General features: G+C 43.0%; 1 protein-coding gene across 3 annotated transcripts in view; it reads left to right on the top strand.

Moving 5' to 3' along the window:
* Positions 1-27,726, top strand: part of LOC106572571 (ciliary neurotrophic factor receptor subunit alpha) — a 309,062-nt gene that overhangs the window by 265,584 nt on the left and 15,752 nt on the right. For all 3 annotated transcript variants that reach the window (XM_045694243.1, XM_045694246.1, XM_045694252.1), the window contains exons 7-8: positions 1,621-1,810; positions 10,797-10,943. In XM_045694243.1, coding sequence (XP_045550199.1) covers positions 1,621-1,810; positions 10,797-10,927 — 321 coding nt within the window. In that variant the 3' untranslated portion in view covers positions 10,928-10,943. The remainder of the gene's footprint in view (positions 1-1,620; positions 1,811-10,796; positions 10,944-27,726) is intronic.

Here is a 27,726-nt window from a genome sequence, read left to right as displayed (position 1 = left end):
GGTCAGAGCGGTGCCTGGCTGGAGGGGCTGTGGGTCAGAGCGGTGCCTGGCTGGAGGGGCTGTGGGTCAGAGCGGTGCCTGGCTGGAGGGGCTGTGGGTCAGAGCGGTGCCTGGCTGGAGGGGCTGTGGGTCAGAGCGGCGCCTGGCTGGAGGGGCTGTGGGTCAGAGCGGCGCCTGGCTGGAGGGGCTGTGGGTCAGAGCGGCGCCTGGCTGGAGAGGCTGTGGGTCAAAGCGGCGACTGGCTGGTGTGTGTGTGTGTGTGTGTGCCGTAAGTGTCTGTAGTTGCTCTGATAGGTCAGATTCAGACTATTAGGGCCCAGGGTCATGCATGACCAGGGTATCACATCTACTTTATAGGAAAGGAGATGATGCTGACATTAAAACCCCCTGAAGTCCTTGTCCACGCCCCTGTGCAAATCGAATTAATTAACTTAATAAAAAAATCCAGATAAAATTGCATCAATTTAAGATAGAGATATCTGGTTTTATATAAATACATCAATTTAAGATAGAGATATCTGGTTTTGTATAAATACATCAATTTAAGATAGAGATATCTAGTTATATATAAATACATCAGTTTAGATAGAGATATCTGGTTTTGTATAAATACATCAATTTAAGATAGAGATATCTAGTTATATATAAATACATCAGTTTAGATAGAGATATCTGGTTTTGTATAAATACATCAATTTAAGATAGAGATATCTGGTTTTATATAAATACTTCAATTTAGATAGAGATATCTGGTTTTGTATAAATACATCAGTTTAGATAGAGATATCTGGTTTATATTGGAATCGTCTCAATCCACTGCATCCGCCTATGTCACACTTCCACATTTGCGGTGAAAGATGACAGAGCTAGAGTGTTGTTTGTCAGACCAAGAAAACAAAAATAAAAAAATATGCCTTCTCACAAACTCATCTGTGGCGTCCGAACGGTATGATATTATGGCACTAATAGGGTCGTAATGTCATGGAAAGAGCAGGTGTTCCTAATGTTTTGTCCACTCAGTGTCTATACAACTAAGGAAGATGTTGTTTTTGTTATTGAGATTGACATGGCTGCAGTGGACCCTTAAAGGAGCTCTCCCTCAATGTAACAGCTCTGAAGTTCTTCCTTTCTCTGTTCTTCTTCTCTTTAGGTTGTAACATTGGCATTCCTTTCCTTGCCGTATTCAGTGACACTCAATATGTATTGTTTGCTGTTGTTTGGTTTTAATCCTCAATTCCCACATTTCCCCATTATTTGATAAATGAAAAACCTTTGGTTCAGGTGGTCAGGCTGTTCGTCAGGGGAAGTGGTGACGGGATGAGAGTAGCAGCCTGAGAGCAGAGCAGAGCGTTAAAACTACATGTTGTTTCCTTCTCCCAGACAGGTGTAGAATTGGTTATTTCCGGTGTAATAGTGTTTCCCTAAAGGAGCTTTGTTTTCTCCGTCTACTAATACTGACCTGGTGGTCCACATCAGCAGTGATCCTCAGTATTGTTAGTTTGTTGTTGTGTCATTTATTAACATCACTTTTTTTTTTATCGATAATATCACACTTCCTGTGGTTCTACCTCTTCTTTCTGATTGGCTGACTGGTGCTTCTCTCTGATTGGTGTGTTTCAGGTGGAGTTGTCAGACAGTACGGCCCACACCATAACGGATGCGTACGCAGGGAAGGAGTACATCATTCAGGTGGCGACTAAGGACATGGAGATCGGAACCTGGAGTGACTGGAGCGTCGCGGTGTACGCCACCCCCTGGATGGACGAACCCAAACAGATCCCCTCCACCACCGAGCAAGAACTGCTCCTCGGTACGTACCTGAAGCCTGACCCCAACCCTAACCCAAACATATCCACCACCAAGCAAGGGCCCTTCCTCAGTATGTAGCCATTACAGCACACCCAGTGGTTCTCAAACCTCTCCTCAGGAACCTCCAGACGTTTATAAATGTTGCTGTAGCCCTGAACTAGCTGACCTGGTGGTGCTGAGGAGGTATCTAGCTGGTTCCTGCTCCAGCTTTTTTGTTTACCCTCTTCGGAGGAGATATATATATTTTTTTCAGCTTTTCTGCTACATACATTTTACATACATGGTACTTTTACATAAAGAAATCACATAACAATAGTACTTTAACAAACAAAGCTCTTTAATCAGCCACTCTCAGTCTTTCCAAATCCCCCAATTAACTATTTGTAAGGTTCATTTTAAGTGAATGTTTTGATAATTTTTTTTACCATTCCTGAACCTGTTACCAGAAACACACTACATAGGGGCAATACCAGAATAAATGATCTGTTGATTCTGTCTCTTTGCAGCTAAATCTACAGAGCTGAGATTGTTTAATGCCCCATATATACAGTACAGCATTCTGTTGGGGGCAAGAATTTAGTAAATAATTTAAAGTTGAAGCAAGTGTTGTTTTTTTGTACCATTTCATAAACCACATGTCATGGAATCGGTACATCAAAAATAGCTTCCCATTTTTTTTTGCAAACTGTATGGCGCAGCTGTCAACATTTTGTCCTCAAATGAAAGTGGAATATTTTTCTATTTATGCCAGTTCCTTTCAGCCAATTTGTATCATTCATATAGGGCAGGCAAACACATTCCCTACCTTCTCCCTTTTCCACCTGCTTCCTCCATTTTTGTGGTATTGCTACAATCAGTTGGTTGTAAATTTGGATTGAGCAGACATTCCCATATATTTTGGATAGCTGCATTTGTGACATACAGTCACATTCCAAGGTTTTTCTTTATTTTTATTATTTTCTACATTGTAAAATAATAGTGAAGACATCAAAACTATGAAATAACACACATGGAATCATGTTTTAAGCAAAAAATAAGTATCTTCTTATTACTGGTGTCCTTTACTGGTGGTTTGTTTGCTGCAATTCGGCCATGAAGGCCTGATTCACGTTGTCTCCTCTGAACAGTTGATATTGATATGTGTCTGTTACTTGAACTCTGTGAAGCATTTGGGCTGCGATCTGAGGTGCAGTTAACTCTAATGAACTCGTCCTCTGCAGCAGAGGGAACTCTGGGTCTTCCTTTCCTGTGGCGGTCCTCATGAGAGCCAGTTTCATCATAGCGCTTGATGGTTTTTTGCGACTTCACTTGGAGAAACTTTCAAAGTTCTTGAAATGTTCCTGATTGACTGACCTTCATGTCTTAAAGTAACGATGGACTGTGATTTCTCTTTGCTTATTTGAGTTGTTCTTGCTATATTATGACTTGGTCTTTTACCAAATAGGGCTAACTTCTGTATACCCCCTTACCTTGTCACAACACAAGTGATTGGCTCAAACGCATTAAGAAGGAATGGAATTCCACAAATTAACTTTTAACAAGGCACACCTGTTAATTGAAATGCATTCCAGGTGACTACCTCATGAAGCTGGTTGAGAGAATGCCAAGAGTGTGCAACGTTGTCATCAAGGAAAAGGATGGCTACTTTGAAGAATCTAAAATCTAAAATATATTTTCATTTATTTAAAAGTGTTTGTTTACTACATGATTATGTTATTTCATTGCAGAACATCTATTTCATTGTTGTTTTGATGTCTTCACTAGTATTCTACAACATATAAAATAAAGAAAAATCCTTGAATGAGTAGGTGTGTCCAAACTTTTGAAATATTTTGTCTTAGTTAAAAAGAAATTGTCATCCAATAGGCTTTGATTAAATTTCCAATATCCCCGTCCACGTGGAAATTCTGTAAGACTTTTATATGGAGGCCAATCAGATGTTTGTCCGATCGGATTCGGTCTCCCATTAACTCCTTTTTAACGTTTGATGGCAGCAAGAACGAGACCAGGAAGTAATCAAGACGGCTAGCTTGATTAAGCCTCCTCCATGTATATCCCACTAGGTCAGGATATTAAACCTCCTCCATGTATATCTCACTAGCTCAGGATATTAAACCTCCTCCATGTATATCTCACTAGGTCAGGATATTAAACCTCCTCCATGTATATCTCACTAGGTCAGGATATTAAACCTCCTCCATGTATATCTCACTAGCTCAGGGTTTTTCAGCCTCCATGCACACTATCCACTAGTTCTAATGTATCTTTGATCTTTGTGATCTCCTTAAGTGCTTGAGGGTGATCGTTTGTAGTGTGATTTCCTTTATGGTCCATTGAGGAACTTAAAAACGTATTATAATCTCCCACCATAGTAGATTAATTCGTTGCTTGTGAGCTCAATAGATTATTATATCTATATTCGAAGAGGTGGATCATCATTATTAAGGCCCATATCGGTATAGCCCACTTTTTTCAATTTTCCCCTAAAATGACATACCCAAATTTAACTGTCTGTAGCTCAGGTCCTGAAGGAAGGATATGCATATTCATGGTACCATTTGAAAGGAAACACTTTGAAGTTTGTGGAAATGTGAAAGGAATGTAGGAGAATACAACACAATAGAAGGTAGGAGAAAATACCAAGACAAAAACAACCGTTTCTTTTTTCCACCACCATCTTTGAAATGCAACAGAAAGGTCCCAGTTCTAGCCATCACTCTGGTTGTAATTCTGATGGTATCCACAAGATGGCAGCAGATGGATAATAAGAGCAAACTACATGACATTTAGTGTGAAGTCACCCAGGTACATTTGGGCAAATCGTGAAGGAGACATTCACATTACATTTTCTGAAAGAATATCATCAAATCAGTATACTTGGACTTTGATTTAGCTTTTCCAGTATTAGTTGCCATATTATAAGTTCAACATTTGCAAAACACCCAGTTTTCATAACTTCATGACTCTCCATATTTTTATATTTTTTGTCCAAAAGGAAAAGGCTTGCTGTCGCACAAGGTTAGTAGCTACATTTTGTGACAGATACGGGATTTCCCGATACTCCTGTAAAGCCCAGCTCATTGGCTATCTAGCAAGCTTGTTTGACCCCGATTGGTGCTTATTTGACAAAGTTACAATCGATCAAGTGAAGACCGCCCGCGTCATCGGCGTGCCATGAAGGCGTCGCTCTCGGACCACATTTGGTGTCCTATAGGATATACTACACCCCTAATGATATAGTGAAGTCTGGATATGTTCTAGGATCTCTGAGGAATAAATACGAATGGAAATTGAACGAGTGGAAAAACAAAAATCAATTGCGCATGCTATATGGACCTTTTTAGGACATTAAAAATGATTTTATCTAACAAAAACGACACTTCATGTTATCTCTGGGACCCTTTGGATGATAAATCAGAGCAAGATTTCAGAATGTAAGTACACATTTCACCTTCAGAGGTGATTTTATCAAATCTATCGCGGTGAAAAAAAGTGTTTTGTTGTTAGGAGCTCTCCTCAAACAATAGCATGTCATTTCTCGCAGTAATAGCTACTGTAAATTGGACAGTGCAGTTATATTAACAAGAATTTAAACTTTCAGCCGATATAAGACACTTATATGTACCGGCATTTGTTGTTTCTCTAAAAATCTGCGATCGTGACACAAGGCGCTGCATGATTTACAACTGTCCCGTTGACGGGATGCCGATCCCTAAGAAGTTTTTAACAGGGAAGCAGTAGTATGAATGAGTACTCGGTACCAGTTCACTTCCTAACTGCATGTATAACAACTATGTTGACAGTTCTTGTGTCACGGGTGTCGTAGGGTGTAGACCAAAACGCAGCGGGAAAATGTATACTCATCTTTTTATTAGTGAAGAAAGAAAAACAAACGAACTAGAAAGTCTCGTCAGGCACATAGCAAAACAAGAAACAATCTCCCACAAAACCCCATGACAAACACATTCCTAATTTATAGGACCTTCAATCAGAGGCAACGATAGACAGCTGCCTCCAACTGAAGGCCCCAACACCAATTAGCTAAACATAGAAATACAAACGACTAGACTGAACATAGAAATAAACTAACATAAAACAATAACCAAAACCCTGGACTAATAAATCAAATACCCCTCTACATACACAACCACCCCGAACCATATAACCAAATACCCCCTCTACACGAACACATACACAAACACACCCTGAACCACATAACACAAATACCCCCTGCCACGTCCTGACCAAACTAATAAGAACAAATAACCCCTTTACTGGTCAGGACATCTTGGAGATTTTAATTGGTCATATTCACATTTAGGCCAGTTTTCTGATAACTGGCTCTAGTAAATATTCATCGATCCTTTTAGAAATATCTTGACAGGTGTATTGTGGCTGGAGAAGTAGGTTGGCATGGGCCCTCAGATCCTCAAAACGTTCTCTGCACCATTGAGAGCATCTTAACTGGCTGCATCCCCGCTTGGTATGGCAACAGCTTGGCATCCAATCGCAAGGTGCTACAGAGGGTAATGCGTACGGCCCAGTACATCACTGGGGCCAAGCTGCCTGCCATCCAGGACCTCTATACCAGGCAGTGTCAGAGGAAGGCCCTAAAAATTGTCAGAGACTCCAGCCACCCAAGTCACAGACAGTCCTCTCTGCTACCCTACAGCAAGGCTGGAACCAACAGGACCCTGAACAGCATCTAACCCCATGCCATAAGACTGCTAAATAGTTTGTCTGCATTGACTCTTGTTGCACATTCGCTGCTGTTACTGTTTATTATCTGTCCTGTTGCTTTACCTCTACAGAGCTGAAAGTATTCCAACCCCTTCAGTTTTTCCTCATTTTGTGACATCACAGCCTTATTCTAAAATGGATTAAATCATTCTACACACAATATCCCATAACGACGAAGCAAAAACAAGTTTTATACATTTTTGCAAATGTATTCAAATAAAAAAACGGAAATACCTTATTAACATAAGTATTCAGACTCTTTGCTATGAGACTCGAAATTGAGCTCGGGTGCATCTTGTTTCCATTGATCATCCTTGAAATGTTTCTTTGACTTGATTGGAGTCTACAGTATCTGTGGTAAATTCAATTGATTGGACACGATTTGGAAAGGCACACACCTGTCTATATAAGTTGACAGTGCATGTCAGAGCAAAAACCAAGCCATAAGGTTGAAGGAATTGTCCGTAGAGCTACAAGACAGGTTTGTGTCGACGCACAGAAGGGTACCAACACATTTCTGCAGCATTGAAGGTCCCCAAGAACACAGTGCCCTCATCATTCTAAAAAAAGTTTGGAACCACCAAGACTCTTCCTAGAGTTGGCCGCAAGGCCCTAACTGAGCAATCGGGGGAGAAGGGCCTTGGTCAAGAAGGTGACCAAGAACCCGATAGTCACTCTGACAGAGCTCCAGAGTTACTCTGAGGAGATGGGAGAACCTTCCAGAAGGACAACCGTCTCTGCAGCAATCCACCAATCAGGCCTTTATGGTACAGTGGCCAGACAAAAGCCCCTCCTCAGTAAACGGAATGTGACAGCCCGCTTGGAGTTTGCCAAACGGCATCTAAAGGACTCTCAGACCATGAGAAACAAGATTCTCTCGTCTGATGAAACCAAGATTGAACTCTTGGCCTGAATGCCAAGCACCACGTCTAGAGGAAACCTGGCACCACCCCTACAGTGAAGTATAATGGTGGCAGCATCATTCTGTGGGATTTTTATTCAGAGGCAGGGACTGGGAGACTAGTCAGGATCGAGGGAAAGATGAACAGAGCAAAGTACAGAGAGAAACTTGATGAAAACCTGCTCCAGAGCGCTCAGGACCTCAGACTGGGGTGAAGGTTCACCTTCCAACAGGACAATGACCCTAAGCACACAGCCAAAACAATGCAGGAGTGGCTTCGGGACAAGTCTATCAATATCCTTGAGTGGCCAAGCCAGAGCCCGGACTTGAACCCGATCGAACATCTCTGGGGAGACCTGAAAATAGCTGTGCAGCGACGCTCCCCATCCAACCTGACAGAGCTTGAGAGGATCTGCAGAGAAGAATGGGAGAAACTTCCCAAATACAGGTGTGCCAAGCTTGTAGCGTCATACCCAAGAAGACTCAAGGCTGTAATTGCAGCCAAAGGTGCTTAAACAAAGTACTGAGTAAAGGGTCTGAATACTTATGTAAATGTCATATTTCAGTTTTACATTTTTTTATGAATTTGAAAACACTATAAACCTGTTTTTGCTTTGTCATTATGTGGTATTGTGTATAGATTGATGGAAATAAGGGAAAAAACTATTAATGAGGGAAAAAACTATTTAATCAATTTTATAATAAGGTTGTAATATAACAAAATGGGGGGAAAAGTCAAGGGGTCTGAATACTTTCTGAATCCACTGTAGTCTGTCATGAACTACTGTAATCATTATAGTATATCATACTGTACTTAATAATACTGTCTGTCATTATGCACTGTATATACAAAAATATGTGGACACCCCTTCAAATTATTGGATTCGGCTATTTCAGCCAAACCCATTACTGACAGGTTTATAAAAGCGAGCACACAGCCATTGTTTCATCATGACAATGTCCCTGTGCACAAAGCGAGGTCCGGAGAGAAATGGTTTGTCGAGCTCGGTGTGGAAGAACTTGACTGGCCTGCACAGAGCCCTGACCTGCTATAACAGCCTTCCCTGAAGAGTGGAGGCTGTTGTAGCAGCAAAGAGGGGACCAACTCCATATTAATGCCTTCCCTGAAGAGTGGAGGCTGTTGTAGCAGCAAAGGGGGGACCAACTCAATATTAATGACTTCCCAGAAGAGTGGAGGCTGTTGTAGCAGCAAAGGGGGGACCAACTCAATATTAATGCCCATGATTTTGGCCATGAAGTGTATCTACCTCAGTTACCTCGTACCCCTGCACATCGACTTATCTACCTCTATTACCTCGTACCCCTGCACATCGACTTATTGTTACTCATTGTGGATTTGTTCATTGTTATTTTTCGATGATTTCTCAATGTCTTTCTCTCTGCATTGTTGGGAAGGGCCCGTCAATAAGCATTTTACTGTTAGTCTCTCTGTATCGCTGGGACAGCCCTTAAATAAGCATTTACACTTGTTTACCAAGCACGTGACAAATAACATTTGATTTTAGGTATTGTATGATATTTGGGGGGGGGGGGTAGCCCTGACTGGGACTCAAACCCTGGTCCAGCTACTGTCAACCCATCACCTTAGCCTTTACGCCAAGAGATCCTAACATCTTGAAGAGGTTGAAGATGTTCTGCTCTGGTAGAAGATGTCCTGTCATGTTCTGCTCTGGTAGAAGATGTTCTGTCATTGTTACGAATCCCTTTGGCCCTGCAGTCTAGGGGGGATGGAAATGAGACCCGTAACATAACTCATGCAAATTATAACAGTGAAAAGGAACAGTGAGAACAAAAACCACAGACAACTTAAATCTACCGTCAAACACTTAAGGTTTATTGTTTAAACACACGGTAATGGGGGGCGGGAAAAGGGGCCGAGCTGGACCCAAGGAAAGAAATAATACGTATCCAAAAACACCCCTAAGCTACCTGCTTTAAGACCAGCTAACTAACTAACCAATAAAATACAGTGGGTGGTCCGCCCAGTTCTAACTAGGGTATTAGACAAAGTTTACCTACGGCTAATGTATGCCCATGGGCGACTTGTCTTGGTATCCCCTTTTCCCACCAACAAACAGTCAAACACCATAACAAAACAATACTCACAGGTGGGATGGACAAGGTGCCATGTAGTTGCAAAAACAAAAGAGAGATCTAGCTACAAAGAGAGAGGGAGAGAGGGAGAGAGAGAGAGAGAGAGAGAGAGAGAGAGAGAGAGAGAGGGAGAGGGGGAAAGAGGGAGAGAGAGAGAGGGAGAGGGGGAGAGGGGGAGAGAGGGAGAGGGAGAGAGAGAGAGAGAGGACAGAGAGAGAGAGAGAGAGAGAGAGAGACAGAGAGAGAGAGAGAGGACAGAGAGAGAGAGAGAGGGAGGGAGAGAGAGAGACCTAGGGAAAACAACTGAATGGGTTTTTAAACCAAGGGAAAGGGGATGTGATTGGGTAATGGAAACAGGAGGAGGTGTGTCTTCAGATTGATGACTGATTGGGTAATGGAAAGAGGAGGAGGTGTGTCTTCAGATTGATGACTGATTGGGGAGTGATGATTGCCACCTGTGAGGAGGGGAGAAGGAGAGAAAAGAAACACACACAGGATACCTGTATTCGTAACAGTCATGCTCTGGTCGAAGATGTTCTGCTCTGGTCGAAGATGTTCTGCTCTGGTCGAAGATGTTCTGCTCTGGTCGAAGATGTTCTGCTCTGGTCGAAGATGTTCTGCTCTGGTCGAAGATGTTCTGCTCTGGTCGAAGATGTTCTGGTCGAAGATGTTCTGCTCTGGTCGAATATGCTCTGGTCGAAGATGCTCTGCTCTGGTCGAAGATGTTCTGCTCTGGTCGAAGATGTTCTGCTCTGGTCGAAGATGTTCTGCTCTGGTCGAAGATGTTCTGCTCTGGTAGAAGATGTCCTGTCATGTTCTGCTCTGGTAGAAGATGTTCTGCTCTGCTAGAAGATGCTCTGGTAGAAGATGTCTTGGCATGTTCTGCTCTGCTAGAAGATGTTCTGCTCTGGTAGAAGCTGTCTTGGCATGTTCTGCTCTGGTAGAAGATGTCTTGGCATGTTCTGCTCTGGTAGAAGATGTCTTGGCATGCCCTGCTGTCTTTATTGAGTTATTGGATATGTTGACAAGTGCATTGTGGCTGTAGATACACTGTATGGACCTATATAGATGTTTCCCTGTTCTGTTCTGACATTGCACTATGGTCAGACATGTCCTGCCATCTTCTGTTGGCTTCTTATTGGCTGTGTTTTAACCTGCTATGTTCTGATTGGATATGTGTATCTGACTTGTTATGTTATATTTGGCTCTGTTGTGATTGGCTGTGTTCCAGAGACCACCCCTCCCCGCCCCCTCCCTCAGCAGAGCCCCATAGGGCAGGTGTCCCAGTGGGCAGAGCTTCATCGTCCCTACACCTCCTCTCACCCCTCCTCTGGTCCTCCTGTCTGCTGCAAGGGGCCCTAACTCTGGCCCTGATGTGGTGAGTACATATACACTCCACACTAAACACTACACTACAGTGCTGTCTGCTGCAAGGGGCCCTAACTCTGGCCCTGATGTGGTGAGTAGATGACCCGGCGCCAGAACAAATCAGTTGGACGGGCATTTCCATGGATGGGCCCCATTTAATTTTTCAGTTTGGTGCTCACAGCCTTCGTTATTGAGATGTAAAAATACAAATTATACAACGGGTGGTGTTGGAATTCAAATACCCATTGTTATAAAGCATTTCAAACCCGTAAGAAAATGCACAATGTAGGCCTGAATAATGGTATGTTCCACTTGTTGACGTGGCCTGCTGGCGATCAGTAGACTTCCTCATTAACGTCCTCGTTGACGGTATATTGATCTCTAACTTCAGCAGCTTTCTATCATACATGGTCTACTACATGAAACAGCGAATAGATTTCAATAAAAATCCTATTTCTTTTACTGACAACACTTCATATTGATATGGCCTTTTATAACAGACTAATGCAAATCTTTGATGGCATTTGCAGACCAAGGCAAGATGAATTCCGACATTAAGTCGATTGGGAAGCGTCCAGAATATAATTACCTCTATGGAACAACATAGTTCACATAGGCATGTCGGTATGTTGCATGTAAAAAAACAGCCACATTTTTACCTTATTCTTGCAGGAAAAATACTTTTCTACCTCCCGTGAGCATGACGGCACCACCACTGAGGACTGTGGTTGGGCATCTGCCACGATAAATCCATTGAATATAAACCTCATCACAGACACATCCATTATTCATTTCTTTAGGCAGGTCCTGAAAACTTTTAAAAAATGAATAAAATGTATTTTCAAAAGCATAGAATAGCATATTTTGAGTTTAACTCAGTCATTGATCTGTGAAGCCTAGGTTGCATGGCTGCATGGCTACATGGCTGCATGGCTATATGGCTGCATGGCTGCATGGCTATATGGCTGGATGGCTATATGGCTGCATGGCTGCATGGCTACATGGCTGCATGGCTGGTGGCTACATGGCTGCATGGCTGCATGGCTACATGGCTGCATGGCTGCATGGCTGGTGGCTACATGGCTGCATGGCTACATGGCTGCATGGCTACATGGCTGCAAGATGGCGGTCAGTGCAGATAATGTATTTTGGTAGCTGAAGGAATTATTGGATTTCCTTACCCAGTTATGACCATTGGATTATTTCTACGGTCATAAAACCCTGTATGAATATGGTTTAGTTTATTTACCAAAGTAATTGATTACTTTCTGCAAGTTATTCACCTCTAAAACAAAGTTTGCGACAACACTAGATAGCCAGATAAGCTAGCTAGCTCAAAAACTAGCTTGTCGAACGTACATGGAAACTGCCACGACCAGAACCAAAAGGAAAGAAATGGAGAGATCGTCAGATGGACAATTAACCACAAAAGATGGTATGATTTTGGGTACTCCTCTTCAGAATGTAACTGTAGGGGGAAATACTGCAATTGGTGATGAAAATGTGGTGAGCACGGACAACAATGCTCACATCTTGCGCCCCTCCAGTCCCCAGCTCAGGCCTTTACCTTATGACCCCGGCACTCCAGTCAAGCCCCAGGGGGAAAAGATGAGAGGCCAAGAGGGTATGTCACTTCTTGAGATGAAAAACAATATTGTTATGCTTTTGACAGCAAAGATAGATGAAAGGGCAAATGGCTTGGAGGTCATGGTTAGGGAGAATACGATGAAAATTGAGGCCATTAAAAAATCTGCTCACTTTATCTTTGGAGAAGTGAAAACCCTCAAAAGTGACATGAAGAAAGTGGAAGTCATCTGCCAGGAAGGTGGAGAGATACCAGCGCAGGTGGAACCTGAGGCAAAAGGTGAATGAGGAGAGATACCAGCGCAGGTGGAACCTGAGGCAAAAGGTGAATGAAGAGAGATACCAGCGCAGGTGGAACCTGAGGCAAAAGGTGAATGAGGTGGAGAGATACCAGCGCAGGTGGAACCTGAGGCAAAAGGTGAATGAGGTGGAGAGATACCAGCGCAGGTGGAACCTGAGGCAAAAGGTGAATGAGGAGAGATACCAGCGCAGGTGGAACCTGAGGCAAAAGGTGAATGAGGAGAGATACCAGCGCAGGTGGAACCTGAGGCAAAAGGTGAATGAGGAGAGATACCAGCGCAGGTGGAACCTGAGGCAAAAGGTGAATGAGGTGGAGAGATACCAGCGCAGGTGGAACCTGAGGCAAAAGGTGAATGAGGTAGAGATACCAGCGCAGGTGGAACCTGAGGCAAAAGGTGAATGAGGAGAGATACCAGCGCAGGTGGAACCTGAGGCAAAAGGTGAATGAGGTGGAGAGATACCAGCGCAGGTGGAACCTGAGGCAAAAGGTGAATGAGGAGAGATACCAGCGCAGGTGGAACCTGAGGCAAAAGGTGAATGAGGAGAGATACCAGCGCAGGTGGAACCTGAGGCAAAAGGTGAATGAGGTGGAGAGACACCAGCGCAGGTGGAACCTGAGGCAAAAGGTGAATGAGGAGAGATACCAGCGCAGGTGGAACCTGAGGCAAAAGGTGAATGAGGAGAGATACCAGCGCAGGTGGAACCTGAGGCAAAAGGTGAATGAGGTGGAGAGATACCAGCGCAGGTGGAACCTGAGGCAAAAGGTGAATGAGGCGGAGACACCAGCGCAGGTGGAACCTGAGGCAAAAGGTGAATGAGGAGAGATACCAGCGCAGGTGGAACCTGAGGCAAAAGGTGAATGAGGAGAGATACCAGCGCAGGTGGAACCTGAGGCAAAAGGTGAATGAGGTGGAGAGACACCAGCGCAGGTGGAACCTGAGGCAAAAGGTGAATGAGGTGGAGAGACACCAGCGCAGGTGGAACCTGAGGCAAAAGGTGAATGAGGTGGAGAGACACCAGCGCAGGTGGAACCTGAGGCAAAAGGTGAATGAGGTGGAGAGACACCAGCGCAGGTGGAACCTGAGGCAAAAGGTGAATGAGGAGAGACACCAGCGCAGGTGGAACCTGAGGCTCCATGGAATTCCAGAGCAGGCCTGTGAGGACATCAAATGCAGAGTTGTTGACATCTGTGGAGCTGTCATTTCCAAATCAAAAGCCAAACTTCAGGAAAATGTAGACATCGTCCATCGTTTGGGAAGACTTAAGGATCAAGACAAGAGACCGAGGACAACCATCATCCGGTTCACCAACAGATCTACACGGGATCTTCTTTGGAGGCAAGCAAAGAATTGTGAATTCCTCATCAAACAGAAATGGAGGTTCACAGAGGATCTGACCTCAGCAGACAAAGTGACGAGAGAAACTGTGGCCGATGGTGGCAGGGAAAACTGCATTTTTTTTTTATCGGCACAAGAGTGATCATCGATGGGAAAGAACATTTGAGTGAGAGCCAGAGTCTAACTCGGACAGAACTGTCAGGCCAAAAAACTGATTACCAGGTGAAAAGCAGCCTTTTATTATAAAAATGTACACAAACACTTGAATGAGAAAAGGCTGACCTGAGAACTGGTCAACTAAACACTAACTATGGGAGAATAACTGCTTATTGTAAAGTCTACACAATGTCTCCCCCTTGTGGGAGTAACAATACTTTGGTAACTTTATGACCAATATTTGTTTGTGTTTTTGTTGGAGAGGTTAATAATGGGATGGAAATCCTTTTGAGTTATATATCCTTAGGAAAAGCTCATATTAGCATAACAAGGTTGTTGGTTGAAGTTTATGTCTTTATCTCTTTGTTCAATTAATGTCAGGGGTATTTGTCATTTACTCAAGCGTAAGGCTATTTTCCTGTATTGCAAACGGTTTAATGCAGACTTTGACTTTTTACAAGAGACTCATGCTTGTTCTTCCGCTCTATCTTTTTGGAAAAACAATGGGGTAACGATATCTGGTTATCATATGGCAACAACCACTCTGCAGGTGTAGCAGTTTTAAGAGGTGCATTTAAAGGGAAGGTCATCAGTAGTGAGACTCACCACTCTGGATGTTGGTTAATTTTAACAGTAAATTTCAACAGTGAAATGTTTTTATTAGGGAATATTTATGCATTCAACAACAAACCAAACAACAGGATATTATTTCAAGAATTTGAAGAAGAAATTCATAGAGTTATAGGTGTATTTCAGGATATCAAAATTATCTTAGGTGGAGATTTTAATTCTGTATCTCATGTGATGATTGACAGATATCCCCCTCCTAACAGATCCTGCATAGTTAATCCTGAGTTTAATAACCTATGTCTTGGTCTTGGATTAGTCGATATTTGGAGATCTAAATATCCTGATAAAAAGGAATTCACTTGGCGTAACAAGGACATGTCCAGACAGTCAAGAATTGACTTCTGGTTGATGTCTAATTCATTAGATAATTCTGTAGTCAAGGTATCAACTGAACCATCAATTCTTACTGATCATAAAGTTATATTCTTATCTTTAAATATTAATGGAGTCTGAAGTTAAACTGAATCAGAGTTATTGGAAACTCAATAGTAGACTGTTGGAAGATGAGAATTTCAAGATGGATGCCAAAGATATTATACAAGACAATTGGGGGAAAGCCCAACTATTTAAGTCTTATGGGAAATATTGGGAATTAATGAAGTATGAAATAAGACAAACAGCCATGAAGAGAGGTAAAGAAATTGCTGAACTTAAAAGATTAAGGGAAGATAAACTTGTTAAGGAAATACTTTCTCTAATCTCTATGGAGGACCTTGATGAAGAAGGAAAGGGTCAGTTATTCTCTTTACAACTAGAAATGTACTGAATGTATGAAGAGAGAGCAAAAGGGGCATTTGCAAGATCAAGAAGGAGATGGTTGGAGGAAGGTGAAAAAAAAATACAAAATACTTTTACAATTTAGAAAGAAATAATTCTGAATTTACATCTATTCATAAGCTCAATATAGATGGCAAAGAAAATGAAAACCCCGAAGATATTTCAAAATATGTTTCAGAATTCCATGGTGACCTTTATACCAGTAATGCCTGTCCTTCTAGTGACATATCTGCCTTTCTAGACTCTGTCAAAGACGATGCAAAATTCATAGATGAAGACTTCCAAAAGTCTTGTGATGAAATTATTTCTATTAATGAAATAAAAAAAATGTATCAGCAAGTTAAAAGAGAACAAATCTCCAGGGAATGATGGCATTATCAGTGAATTCTATAAATATTTTCAGGAGGATATTATTGAATTTATATTTAATGTTTTTAAGGAGGCAATTGATTTAGGGGTCCTGCCTGTTTCTATGACACAAGGCCTCATTTCTGTAATCCCCAAACCAAACAAAGATTCTATGATGTTAGAAAATTGGAGACCAAATCACATTAATGAACAATGATGGAAAGATACTTGCATCCATCTTTGCAGAAAGACTTCAAAAGGTCTTGACCAAATCATTGACGATACCCAGTCTGGTTTTATGAAGGGCAGACATGTATGTATGTATGTATGTATGTATGTATGTATGTATGTATGTATGTATGTATGTATGTATGTATGTATGTATGTATGTATGTATGTATGTATGTATGTAATAATATTCGACTAGTATTGGACTTGATAGACTACAATGAGCACATTATGGAAGATAGCTTTATTTTATTTGTAGATCTTACAAGGCATTTGATACAGTTGAACATTATTTTCTTTTTGAGACTTCGATTTTTTTTGGTTTTGGTCAACATTTTCAAAATGTAATTAAGACACTTTACAATAATAGTAACAGCTCTGTTAAATTATCCCATGGAACTTCACAAAGATTTGACATTAGACGTGGAATTAAACAAGGATGTCCAATTTCTCCTTTCTTATTTTTATTGGTCACACGAGTTATGGCACTTCATATAAATAAGGATAGTTTTAGGGGTGTTCAGATACAAGACAAAGAGATAAAATGTTCACAATTGGCTGACGACACCACCATTTTTTTGAAAGATCATATAATGAAGTCAAGAAAGCTATGGAGTGATTTATGCCTTCATACATGTATCAGGTTTATCTCTGAATATTAGGAAATGTGAATTATTTGCATAGAAAAGATGTGACTTAAACTCAGTATGTAATATCCCTGTAAAAGATGTGATCACATATCTTGGTATTAAAGTTAGCAAAGATCAGAAAGAAAGGGCCAACTTAAATGTCTCTCCTGTTGTAGAGAAAATTGGAAAGAGATTTTAACTCCTGGTTATTAAGAGATCTTTCTTTATCTGGATGTGTACTTTTATCAAAATCTGAAGGTCTGTCCAGATTAGTTTATTCCTCCCTTGCCTTGGATGATCCGTAATGTTTACTTACATTTTAGTTACTGATATCAGTAACTAAAATGGTTGATACGAAATTATTTAACTTCATATGGAGGAATAAACCACATTAAAGAAAAGCGGTAATATGTAGCACCCAAGGTGACGGAGGGTTGAATGCTCTGGATTTTAAAACCTCTAATATAATATTTAAAATTAAATGGATGCAAGACGATTTAAGAAATAAGGATTGCATCTGGAATATAATCCCTAATTTAATATTCCAACAAATTGGTGGTCTAGAATTCTTACTCAAATGCAACTTTGATTTGGGTAAAATCCCTATTAAGCTTGGTAACTTTCATAAACAATTACTTCTAACTTGGAACCTCATGTACAAACACAATGTTTCCCCTCATAGGTATACAATCTGGAATAATAAAGACAAAAACAAGTCTTTGTTTTTCCAGAACTGGTTTGACAACAACATTATCTGGGTTAAACAATTACTGAACAATGATGGACAACTATATGATTATCCAGAATTTATTAGAACACACAATGTTACATTCACTCCTAAGGCGTATCAAATTGTTGTTAGAGCCGTCCCTAAAGGTGCTATTCTTCTTTTAGGAGAATATAACAATACTCCCAAGTGCAACTGTTGAGGATTTTGTAGCCTCAATACAATTAGAAGGGATTGTCATTTTAAACTATAAATGTAATAACATGTATATAAGGAAACTATGCCAATATGTTACTATTCCCTCTGTTAAAATGTACTGAGGACAAGTGAACAAGTGAACTGGAACAAAGTTTCGTTGTGATCTGGTAAATATTGTAAAATCTAATAAGGTGAAAGAAGTATCATACAAACTCATTCATAGACTCTACCCTGTTAAGACCTTTATTATACACAGATTTAAAATAGCTATTGATAATAATGTGTATTTTGTGATTGTGACCCAGAGACTCTTGACCATTTATTTTTGGACTGCTCTTATGTCAGAAGGTTTTGGTGTGAGTTAGATTTTATTTTAAAAGAAACAACTATTAATGTTAATTTGAAAGACTGATATTATGTTTTATTTTGAACCAAATGATATGAACCCTGATTTAACTTTCATTATTAATTTCTTTATCTTTCATGGAAGATTCTTTGTCCGTAAAATTAAGTGGACAGAGAACAAACCCCTTTTCACATTATTTAAGATAGACTTGAAATATTATTTTGAAATGATCAGTAAATGTAAAAACAAAAAAAACAATACGCACCATAAAAGTATTTAACAAATTGAAAATCAATCTTGATATGTAATACCCCTGTCTATTAGGTTTTGTACTCTTGTATATTTCTGTTTTTTTTGTATTTGTTGTGTTCATAATAAAAATAAACACACATATTATAATAAGATTTAATATAAAGGAATACATCAGAATAACATAGAAATTATACTTGTTTTTCCCCCACACAACTTGAGTGTCACAGAACGTGTGGAACCGCTGTCAAGACAAAAAAAATATTTATCACACCGGGCCCTTTCCAGTTATTTTAATACACCTGTTGAATATACACCATCACAAAGAAATCCACTATGAATTTGTCCTAAGAAACATTATAATACTAATCAAATGTATTTTCAAAATAATATAATATATATTTTCAAATTTTATGAGTGAAGATTTAGCACCACCAACAATGAAACGGTAAGCCAACAATACAGATTCTGAATCCACTAGGAACAACTGGAAGCAATGGGGAAGAAAAGGGAAAAACCTCATCTTTAAACAGACTGCAATCAACAAATAAAACACACAAATAACTTCTAGTTTTACCAAAAACAATAAGACTGTAGTAGCCTACAGGATGATCACTATCATACAGCAATAACACAGCCTCCTGTTTAACACAGTACAGACTATAACACAGCCTCCTGTTTAACACAGTACAGACTATAACACAGCCTCCTGTTTAACACAGTACAGACTATAACACAGCCTCCTGTTTAACACAGTACAGGCTATAACACAGCTAACTGTTTAACACAATACAGACTATAACACAGCCTCCTGTTTAACACAGTACAGACTATAACACAGCCTCCTGTTTAACACAGTACAGACTATAACACAGCCTCCTGTTTAACACAGTACAGACTATAACACAGCCTCCTGTTTAACACAGTACAGGCTATAACACAGCTAACTGTTTAACACAATACAGACTATAACACAGCCTCCTGTTTAACACAGTACAGACTATAACACAGCCTCCTGTTTAACACAGTACAGACTATAACACAGCCTCAACACAGTACATTTACATTTACATTTTAGTCATTTAGCAGACGCTCTTATCCAGAGCGACTTACAAATTGGTGCATTCACCTTATGATATCCAGTGGAACAACCACTTTACAATAGTGCATCTAAATCTTCTAAGGGGGGGGGTTAGAAGGATTACTTAATCCTATCCCAGGTATTCCTTAAAGAGGTGGGGTTTCAGGTGTCTCCGGAAGGTGGTGATTGACTCCGCTGTCCTGGCGTCGTGAGGGAGCTTGTTCCACCATTGGGGTGCCAGAGCAGCGAACAGTTTTGACTGGGCTGAGCGGGAACTGTGCTTCCTCAGAGGTAGGGAGGCGAGCAGGCCAGAGGTGGATGAACGCAGTGCCCTTGTTTGGGTGTAGGGCCTGATCAGAACCTGAAGGTACGGAGGTGCCGTTCCCCTCACAGCTCTGTAGGCAAGCACCATGGTCTTGTAGCGGATGCGAGCTTCAACTGGAAGCCAGTGGAGAGAGTGGAGGAGCGGGGTGACGTGAGAGAACTTGGGAAGGTTGAACACCAGACGGGCTGCGGCGTTCTGGATGAGTTGTAGGGGTTTAATGGCACAGGCAGGGAGCCCAGCCAACAGCGAGTTGCAGTAATCCAGACGGGAGATGACAAGTGCCTGGATTAGGACCTGCGCCGCTTACTGTGTGAGGCAGGGTCGTACTCTGCAAATGTTGTAGAGCATGAACCTACAGGATCGGGTCACCGCCTTGATGTTAGTGGAGAACGACAGGGTGTTGTCCAGGGTCACGCCAAGGTTCTTAGCACTCTGGGAGGAGGACACAATGGAGTTGTCAACCGTGATGGCGAGATCATGGAACGGGCAGTCCTTCCCCGGGAGGAAGAGCAGCTCCATCTTGCCGAGGTTCAGCTTGAGGTGGTGATCCGTCATCCACACTGATATGTCTGCCAGACATGCAGAGATGCGATTCGCCACCTGGTTATCAGAAGGGGGAAAGGAGGAGATTAAATGTGTGTCGTCTGCATAGCAATGATAGGAGAGACCATGTGAGGATATGACAGAGCCAAGTGACTTGGTGTATAGCGAGAATAGGAGAGGGCCTAGAACAGAGCCCTGGGGGACACCAGTGGTGAGAGCACGTGGTGCGGAGACAGATTCTCGCCACGCCACCTGGTAGGAGCGACCTGTCAGGTAGGACGCAATCCAAGCGTGGGCCGCGCCGGAGATGCCCAACTCGGAGAGGGTGGAGAGGAGGATCTGATGGTTCACAGTATCAAAGGCAGCAGATAGGTCTAGGAGGATGAGAGCAGAGGAGAGAGAGCTAGCTTTAGCAGTGCGGAGAGCCTCCGTGACACAGAGAAGAGCAGTCTCAATTGAATGACCAGTCTTGAAACCTGACTGATTTGGATCAAGAAGGTCATTCTGAGAGAGATAGCAGGAGAGCTGGCCAAGGACGGCACGTTCAAGAGTTTTGGAGAGAAAAGAAAGAAGGGATACTGGTCTGTAGTTGTTGACATCAGAGGGATCGAGTGTAGGTTTTTTCAGAAGGGGTGCAACTCTCGCTCTCTTGAAGACGGAAGGAACGTAGCCAGCGGTCAAGGATGAGTTGATGAGCGAGGTGAGGTAAGGGAGAAGGTCTCCGGAAATGGTCTGGAGAAGAGAGGAGGGGATAGGGTCAAGCGGGCAGGTTGTTGGGCGGCCGGCCGTCACAAGACGCGAGATTTCATCTGAAGAGAGAGGGGAGAAAGAGGTCAAAGCATAGGGTAGGGCAGTGTGAGCAGGACCAGCGGTGTCGTTTGACTTAGCAAACGAGGATCGGATGTCGTCGACCTTCTTTTCAAAATGGTTGACGAAGTCATCCGCAGAGAGGGAGGAGGGGGGGGGAGGGGGAGGAGGATTCAGGAGGGAGGAGAAGGTGGCAAAGAGCTTCCTAGGGTTAGAGGCAGATGCTTGGAATTTAGAGTGGTAGAAAGTGGCTTTAGCAGCAGAGACAGAAGAGGAAAATGTAGAGAGGAGGGAGTGAAAGGATGCCAGGTCCGCAGGGAGGTGAGTTTTCCTCCATTTCCGCTCGGGTGCCCGGAGCCCTGTTCTGAGAGCTCGCAATGAGTCGTCGAGCCACGGAGCAGGAGGGGAGGACCGAGCCGGCCTGGAGGATAGGGGACATAGAGAATCAAAGGATGCAGAAAGGGAGGAGAGGAGGGTTGAGGAGGCAGAATCAGGGGATAGGTTGGAGAAGGTTTGAGTAGAGGGAAGAGATGATAGGATGGAAGAGGAGAGAGTAGCGGGAGAGAGAGAGCGAAGGTTGGGACGGCGCAATACCATCCGAGTAGGGGCAGAGTGAGAAGTGTTGGATGAGAGCGAGAGGGAAAAGGATACAAGGTAGTGGTCGGAGACTTGGAAGGGAGTTGCAATGAGATTAGTGGAAGAACAGCATCTAGTAAAGATGAGGCCAAGCATATTGCCTGCCTTGTGAGTAGGGGGGGAAGGTGAGAGGGTGAGGTCAAAAGAGGAGAGGAGTGGAAAGAAGGAGGCAGAGAGGAATGAGTCAAAGGTAGACGTGGGGAGGTTAAAGTCACCCAGAACTGTGAGAGGTGAGCCATCCTCAGGAAAGGAACTTATCAAGACGTCAAGCTCATTGATGAACTCTCCAAGGGAACCTGGAGGGCGATAAATGATAAGGATGTTAAGCTTGAAAGGGCTGGTAACTGTGACAGCATGGAATTCAAATGAGGAGATAGACAGATGGGTAAGGGGAGAAAGAGAGAATGTCCACTTGGGAGAGATGAGGATTCCAGTGCCACCACCCCGCTGGCCAGATGCTCTCGGGGTATGCGAGAACACGTGGGCAGACGAGGACAGAGCAGTAGGAGTAGCAGTGTTATCTGTGGTAATCCATGTTTCCGTCAGTGCCAAGAAGTCGAGGGACTGGAGGGCAGCATAGGCTGAGATGAACTCTGCCTTGTTGGCCGCAGACCGGCAGTTCCAGAGGCTGCCGGAGACCTGGAACTCCACCTGGGTTGTTCGCGCTGGGACCACCAGGTTAGAGTGGCAGCGGCCATGCGGTGTGAAGCGTTTGTGTGGCCTGTGCAGAGGGGAGAGAACAGGGATAGACAGACACATAGTTGACAGGCTACAGAAGAGGCTACGCTAATGCAAAGGAGGTTGGAATGACAAGTGGACTACACGTCTCGAATGTTCAGAAAGTTAAGCTTACGTTGCAAAAATCTTAATGACTAAAATGACAAATGATACAGTACTGCTGGCTGGTGAAGTAGGCTAGCTAGCAGTGGCTGCATTGTTGACTTTGTTTGAACGTGTAGCTGGCTAGGTAACCTCGATAGTTTCAGTACTACACCTTATCATGATACAAAAGCAACTATGTAGCGAGCTAACATAACACTAATCAAGACGTTCCTTTTGTAATGTATTTAGTTTCTACAATGCTGCTCGTCGGTAATAGTTGGCTAGGTTTGGAAAAATGGCGTCGCGGGGGACGAAAATAGCTGGCTAGCTAACCTCGATGATTACTCTAAACTACACAATTATCAAACTATGACAAAGACAACTATGTAGCTAGCTAACACTCCACTAGTCAAATCGTTCCGTTGTAATGTATTAGTACAGACTATAACACAGCCTCCTGTTTAACACAGTACAGACTATAACACAGCTAACTGTTTAACACAGTACAGACTATAACACAGCTAACTGTTTAACACAGTACAGGCTATAACACAGCCTCCTGTTTAACACAGTACAGACTATAACACAGCCTCCTGTTTAACACAGTACAGACTATAACACAGCTAACTGTTTAACACAGTACAGACTATAACACAGCCTCCTGTTTAACACAGTACAGACTATAATCTAATAGTCTATTGATGAGGTAAAAACATATTGGTATTTTAATCATGTTTTCCTTTCGTTCTTGTCCTCCATTTTTTTTCACCATCATCAATGATGACAAACTACAATTTAAACACTTCAATCTGTAACTGTACTTCAGTGTAGCTTCCAGTAAATGCCTGGTTTTATACATTGCATCATGTAGAGACATACTGTAGGGTAAGATCAATGTTTGATCAACGATCAATGTCTATTTGCTGACAAAAACAAACAAGGTTTCGAAGAGAAAAAAAAAGGTGTAGGTGGATTATGTTTAGGGTAACAAACTATAAAGGAAAAAAAATGGATACAGTGTACAGATTTTTTTTCTGGTATTTTCTTGTTAACTCTCATTTGAAAGTAATTTTTTTAAAGTATTTTAAGGAACATTAAAGCAGCCTTCTTCTATGACAGTGGAGGCTCCAAACATTAAACATACTTCTACCAGGACACTTGACATTGCCTCCAGGGTCTTGTGGAAGGTGGTCAGAAGAATTTTCAGTGTCCATTCCCCTCACCTACAGGTGTGGAAATGTACATTTTAGCACATGCTCTTATCCAAAGTGACTTACAGGAGCAATTAGGGTTAAGTGCCTTGCTCAAGAGCACATCAACATATTTTTCACTTGGTTGGCACAGCGATTCGAACCAGCAACCTTTTGTTTACTGGCCCAACGCTCTTAACCACTAGACTACCTGTCACCTTGTATTTCACTGTCTCCACACATGCTTCCCCTTCTTGTTAATCAAACTGCCCTGTCCGATTTACAGTAGGCATTACAGCGGAAACATAACATGCGATTGTTTGAGGACAGCGCCCCACATCAAAATATTTTTCCACCGGCACAGGTTTCATACATTCACATATAACGATTAAATATTCACTTACTTTTTTAAATCTTCCTCTGATTTGTCATCAAAAGGGTCCCAGCTATAACATGAAGTGTCGTTTTGTTAGATAAAATCCTTCTTTATATCCCAAAAAGACAGTTTAGTTGGCGCCATCGATTTGAGTAATCCACTCGTTCAACTTGCAGAGAAAGGAATCTGAAAATCTACCCCTAAACTTTGTTTCAACAAGTCAAAATACATTTCTATTTACTCCTCAGATACCCTCAAATGTAATCAAACTATAATATTTCTTTTGGAAAGAAGTATGTTTGATAGGAAACCGATTTTAGCAGGTGCGTCCTGTCTTCATGACGCGTGCAAACATGAATTTCCAAGACTATGTCCTTCTACTAAAACTGTTATTTCTTATTTGTTTTTGAAGTTACAAACCTGAAACCTTGAACATAGACTGCTGACACCCTGTGGAAGACATAGGAATTGCATATGACCTTTCTCTTGCATTTCTAAGAGGATGGTCTCTCTCAACAACAAAAGATTCTGGTTGGTTTTTCTTTGGATTTTCTCCTACCATATCTATTGTGTTATTCTCCTACAGTATTTTAACATTTCTACAAACTTCAAAGTGTTTTTCTTCCAATGGTACCAATTATAGGCATATCCTTGCTTCAGGGCCTGAGCTACAGGCAGTTACTTTGGGCACGTCATTCAGACAGGAATTGGAGACAAAAGGGGCCTAGCCCTAAGAAGAACGATTTGAATGAGTGTACACACTTTCCCTCTTGCACAGCTTTCCCCAAAAGGTTCTACAGAAACCGTTCTCTCTGGTCAGTGCCCCAGCTCAGGAACCAGCTCGGCACACAACGCTGCTCCCGTTACGTAGAATAGTGGCAGGGCCTCTCTGCCTGCCCTGAGTTCAGAGAGGTACAAGATAGGTTCTCCAAGCTGGGAGGCACTAAACCCTGTGGTACTGATGGAAAGTCTTCCAGTCTGGCTGAAGACGAACTGGACTGTGTGCAGAGCCAACCCTGTCCAACAGTGTTAGCTGTGTCCATTGCGATGCTACTGATGTTGGGATAGTGTGTGTTGCTGGACAGGGTACCAGCAGCTGGGGCCATCAAGGTAACCCATCCATTTGGAGGAACTGGCGGGCAACAGCATACTCAGCATCTAAAAGCTCTGTGTTGGTCAACTCCAAGAGGGGCTTGACTTTGTTTCATCCAGAAACGTGTTGCCCTCTGGATCCAGTGAGCCAAGCGATTCCATGAGTACGCTGCCGCGCTCTCCAAAGCACCCGTTCATCTCTGCACGTACTGTATCTATGGCACTATAGAACAGTCTCCATTGCTCTGTCTCCTCTTCATCATGGTTGTGTCCTGCTCCCGTTGATTCTTCAACCACATAGTCTTGTACATCTTTGTTGGTTGTGTGTCTCCTCTTGATTGGCCCTAGGCCTGCGTCTCCTCTTGATTGGCCCTGCTGCTCCTCTTGATTGGCCCTGCTGCTCCTCTTGATTGGCCCTGCTGCTCCTCTTGATTGGCCCTGGGCCTGCTGCATCAACACTGATTCCATAGCTCCAGAAAACTCTGTCTGTGTGGAGACCGGCAACACCCTCTGATGTTCACCAGTTGGACGGCTGTCAGGAGATGCTTCTCTTTTGACTGGAACACTTTGTTTGGTCTGAAAGTAATAGGATGTTGTTTACTATGAGGGCTATACCCCTGAAGCTGGGCTTTGATATTACGCGCAGCAACCCCCCTGCCTCGACTCTCACATCTGCCGGGAAAAGACCTTGTGTGTTTTCAATGTGTGTCAGCAACTGGGATATGTTCCTTGGAGGATTTGAGGATGACTTTACAGTGGCCAGGTGACCTGTCCAGTGCCGGTCGAGCATGTGTTTCAGTGTCTCCCCCTTGGAAATGAACTCCAATAGTGGGCTTTCTTACGGATTTGTAAAGAAGGTTAATAATGTTGAAAAATTCTCAGATGACCTCCTCAGAGGAAATGGACCACCAACAGATGAAGCTGGTAGTTAAAGGATTGAACATAAGGAATGTGTCTACCCAATTTCTGCCGTAGGAGTTTCTGCACTCCCCCGTGCTTCTCCGACATCACAGAGGCGCCGTCGTAGACTTGACTCAGGATTTTATGAGTTCTCAGCCCAGGTCAGTAGGGAGTTCTCAGCCCAGGTCAGTAGGGAGTTCTCAGCCCAGGTCAGTAGGGAGTTCTCAGCCCAGGTCAGTAGGGAGTTCTCAGCCCAGGTCAGTAGGGAGTTCTCAGCCCAGGTCAGTAGGGAGTTCTCAGCCCAGGTCAGTAGGGAGTTCTCAGCCCAGGTCAGTTGGGAGTTCTCAGCCCAGGTCAGTAGGGAGTTCTCAGCCCAGGTCAGTTGTGAGAGTGTTGGCATCACCTGCATCTGCAGTGGTAATGGTCAGAAGGCAGTGTTTTATGTCATAGTTTCCATCAACAAACCAAAGGAGGATTGAAATGTTTGCGCAGCCTGTGGGATCTCTCATTCTGTCCCCTTTAATATAACAATTCCACTATTCCTTCCCTGACAATATGCTCTGTCACTAAGTAATCTGCTCTGTCACTCAGTAATCTGCTCTGTCACTCAGTAATCTGCTCTGTCACTCAGTAATCTGCTCTGTCACTCAGAAATCTGCTCTGTCACTCAGTAATCTGCTCTGTCACTCAGTCATCTGCTCTGTCACTCAGTCATCTGCTCTGTCACTCAGTAATCTGCTCTGTCACTCAGTCATCTGCTCTGTCACTCAGTCATCTGCTCTGTCACTCAGTAATCTGCTCTGTCACTTTTATTAAGTCGTTCTGGATGTCGTGGCTCATGCAGGTTGCGTTATGGTGAATGGTTGGTGCAATCTGGGCCAACTCTAGGACCTTTTGGAGGGTATACTCAGAGCGGCGCCTGGCTGGATGGGGCTGGAGGGGCTGGAGGGGCTATGGGGACTGATGGTCAGAGTGGTGCCTGGCTGGAGGGGCTCTGGGACCTTTTGGAGGGTATACTCAAACAAGAACAGTCCACTGTCTTCCTCTGTCCTGCTGTAGAACAGTCCACTGTCTTCCTCTTCCTCTGTCCTGCTGTAGAACAGTCCACTGCCTTCCTCTTCCTCTGTCCTGCTGTAGAACAGTCCACTGTCTTCCTCTTCCTCTGTCCTGCTGTAGAACAGTCCACTGCCTTCCTCTTCCTCTGTCCTGCTGTAGAACAGTCCACTGTCTTCCTCTGTCCTGCTGTAGAACAGTCCACTGTCTTCCTCTGTCCTGCTGTGGAACAGTCCACTGTCTTCCTCTGTCCTGCTGTAGAACATTCCACTGTCTTCCTCTGTCCTGCTGTAGAACAGTCCACTGTCTTCCTCTGTCCTGCTGTAGAACAGTCCACTGTCTTCCTCTTCCTCTGTCCTGCTGTAGAACAGTCCACTGTCTTCCTCTTCCTCTGTCCTGCTGTAGAACAGTCCACTGTCTTCCTCTGTCCTGCTGTAGAACAGTCCACTGTCTTCCTCT

The sequence above is a fragment of the Salmo salar genome, chromosome ssa01 (assembly GCF_905237065.1).
Source record: "Salmo salar chromosome ssa01, Ssal_v3.1, whole genome shotgun sequence".
Classification (NCBI taxonomy): domain Eukaryota; kingdom Metazoa; phylum Chordata; class Actinopteri; order Salmoniformes; family Salmonidae; genus Salmo; species Salmo salar.
This window is presented reverse-complemented; position numbering and strand designations above follow the sequence as displayed.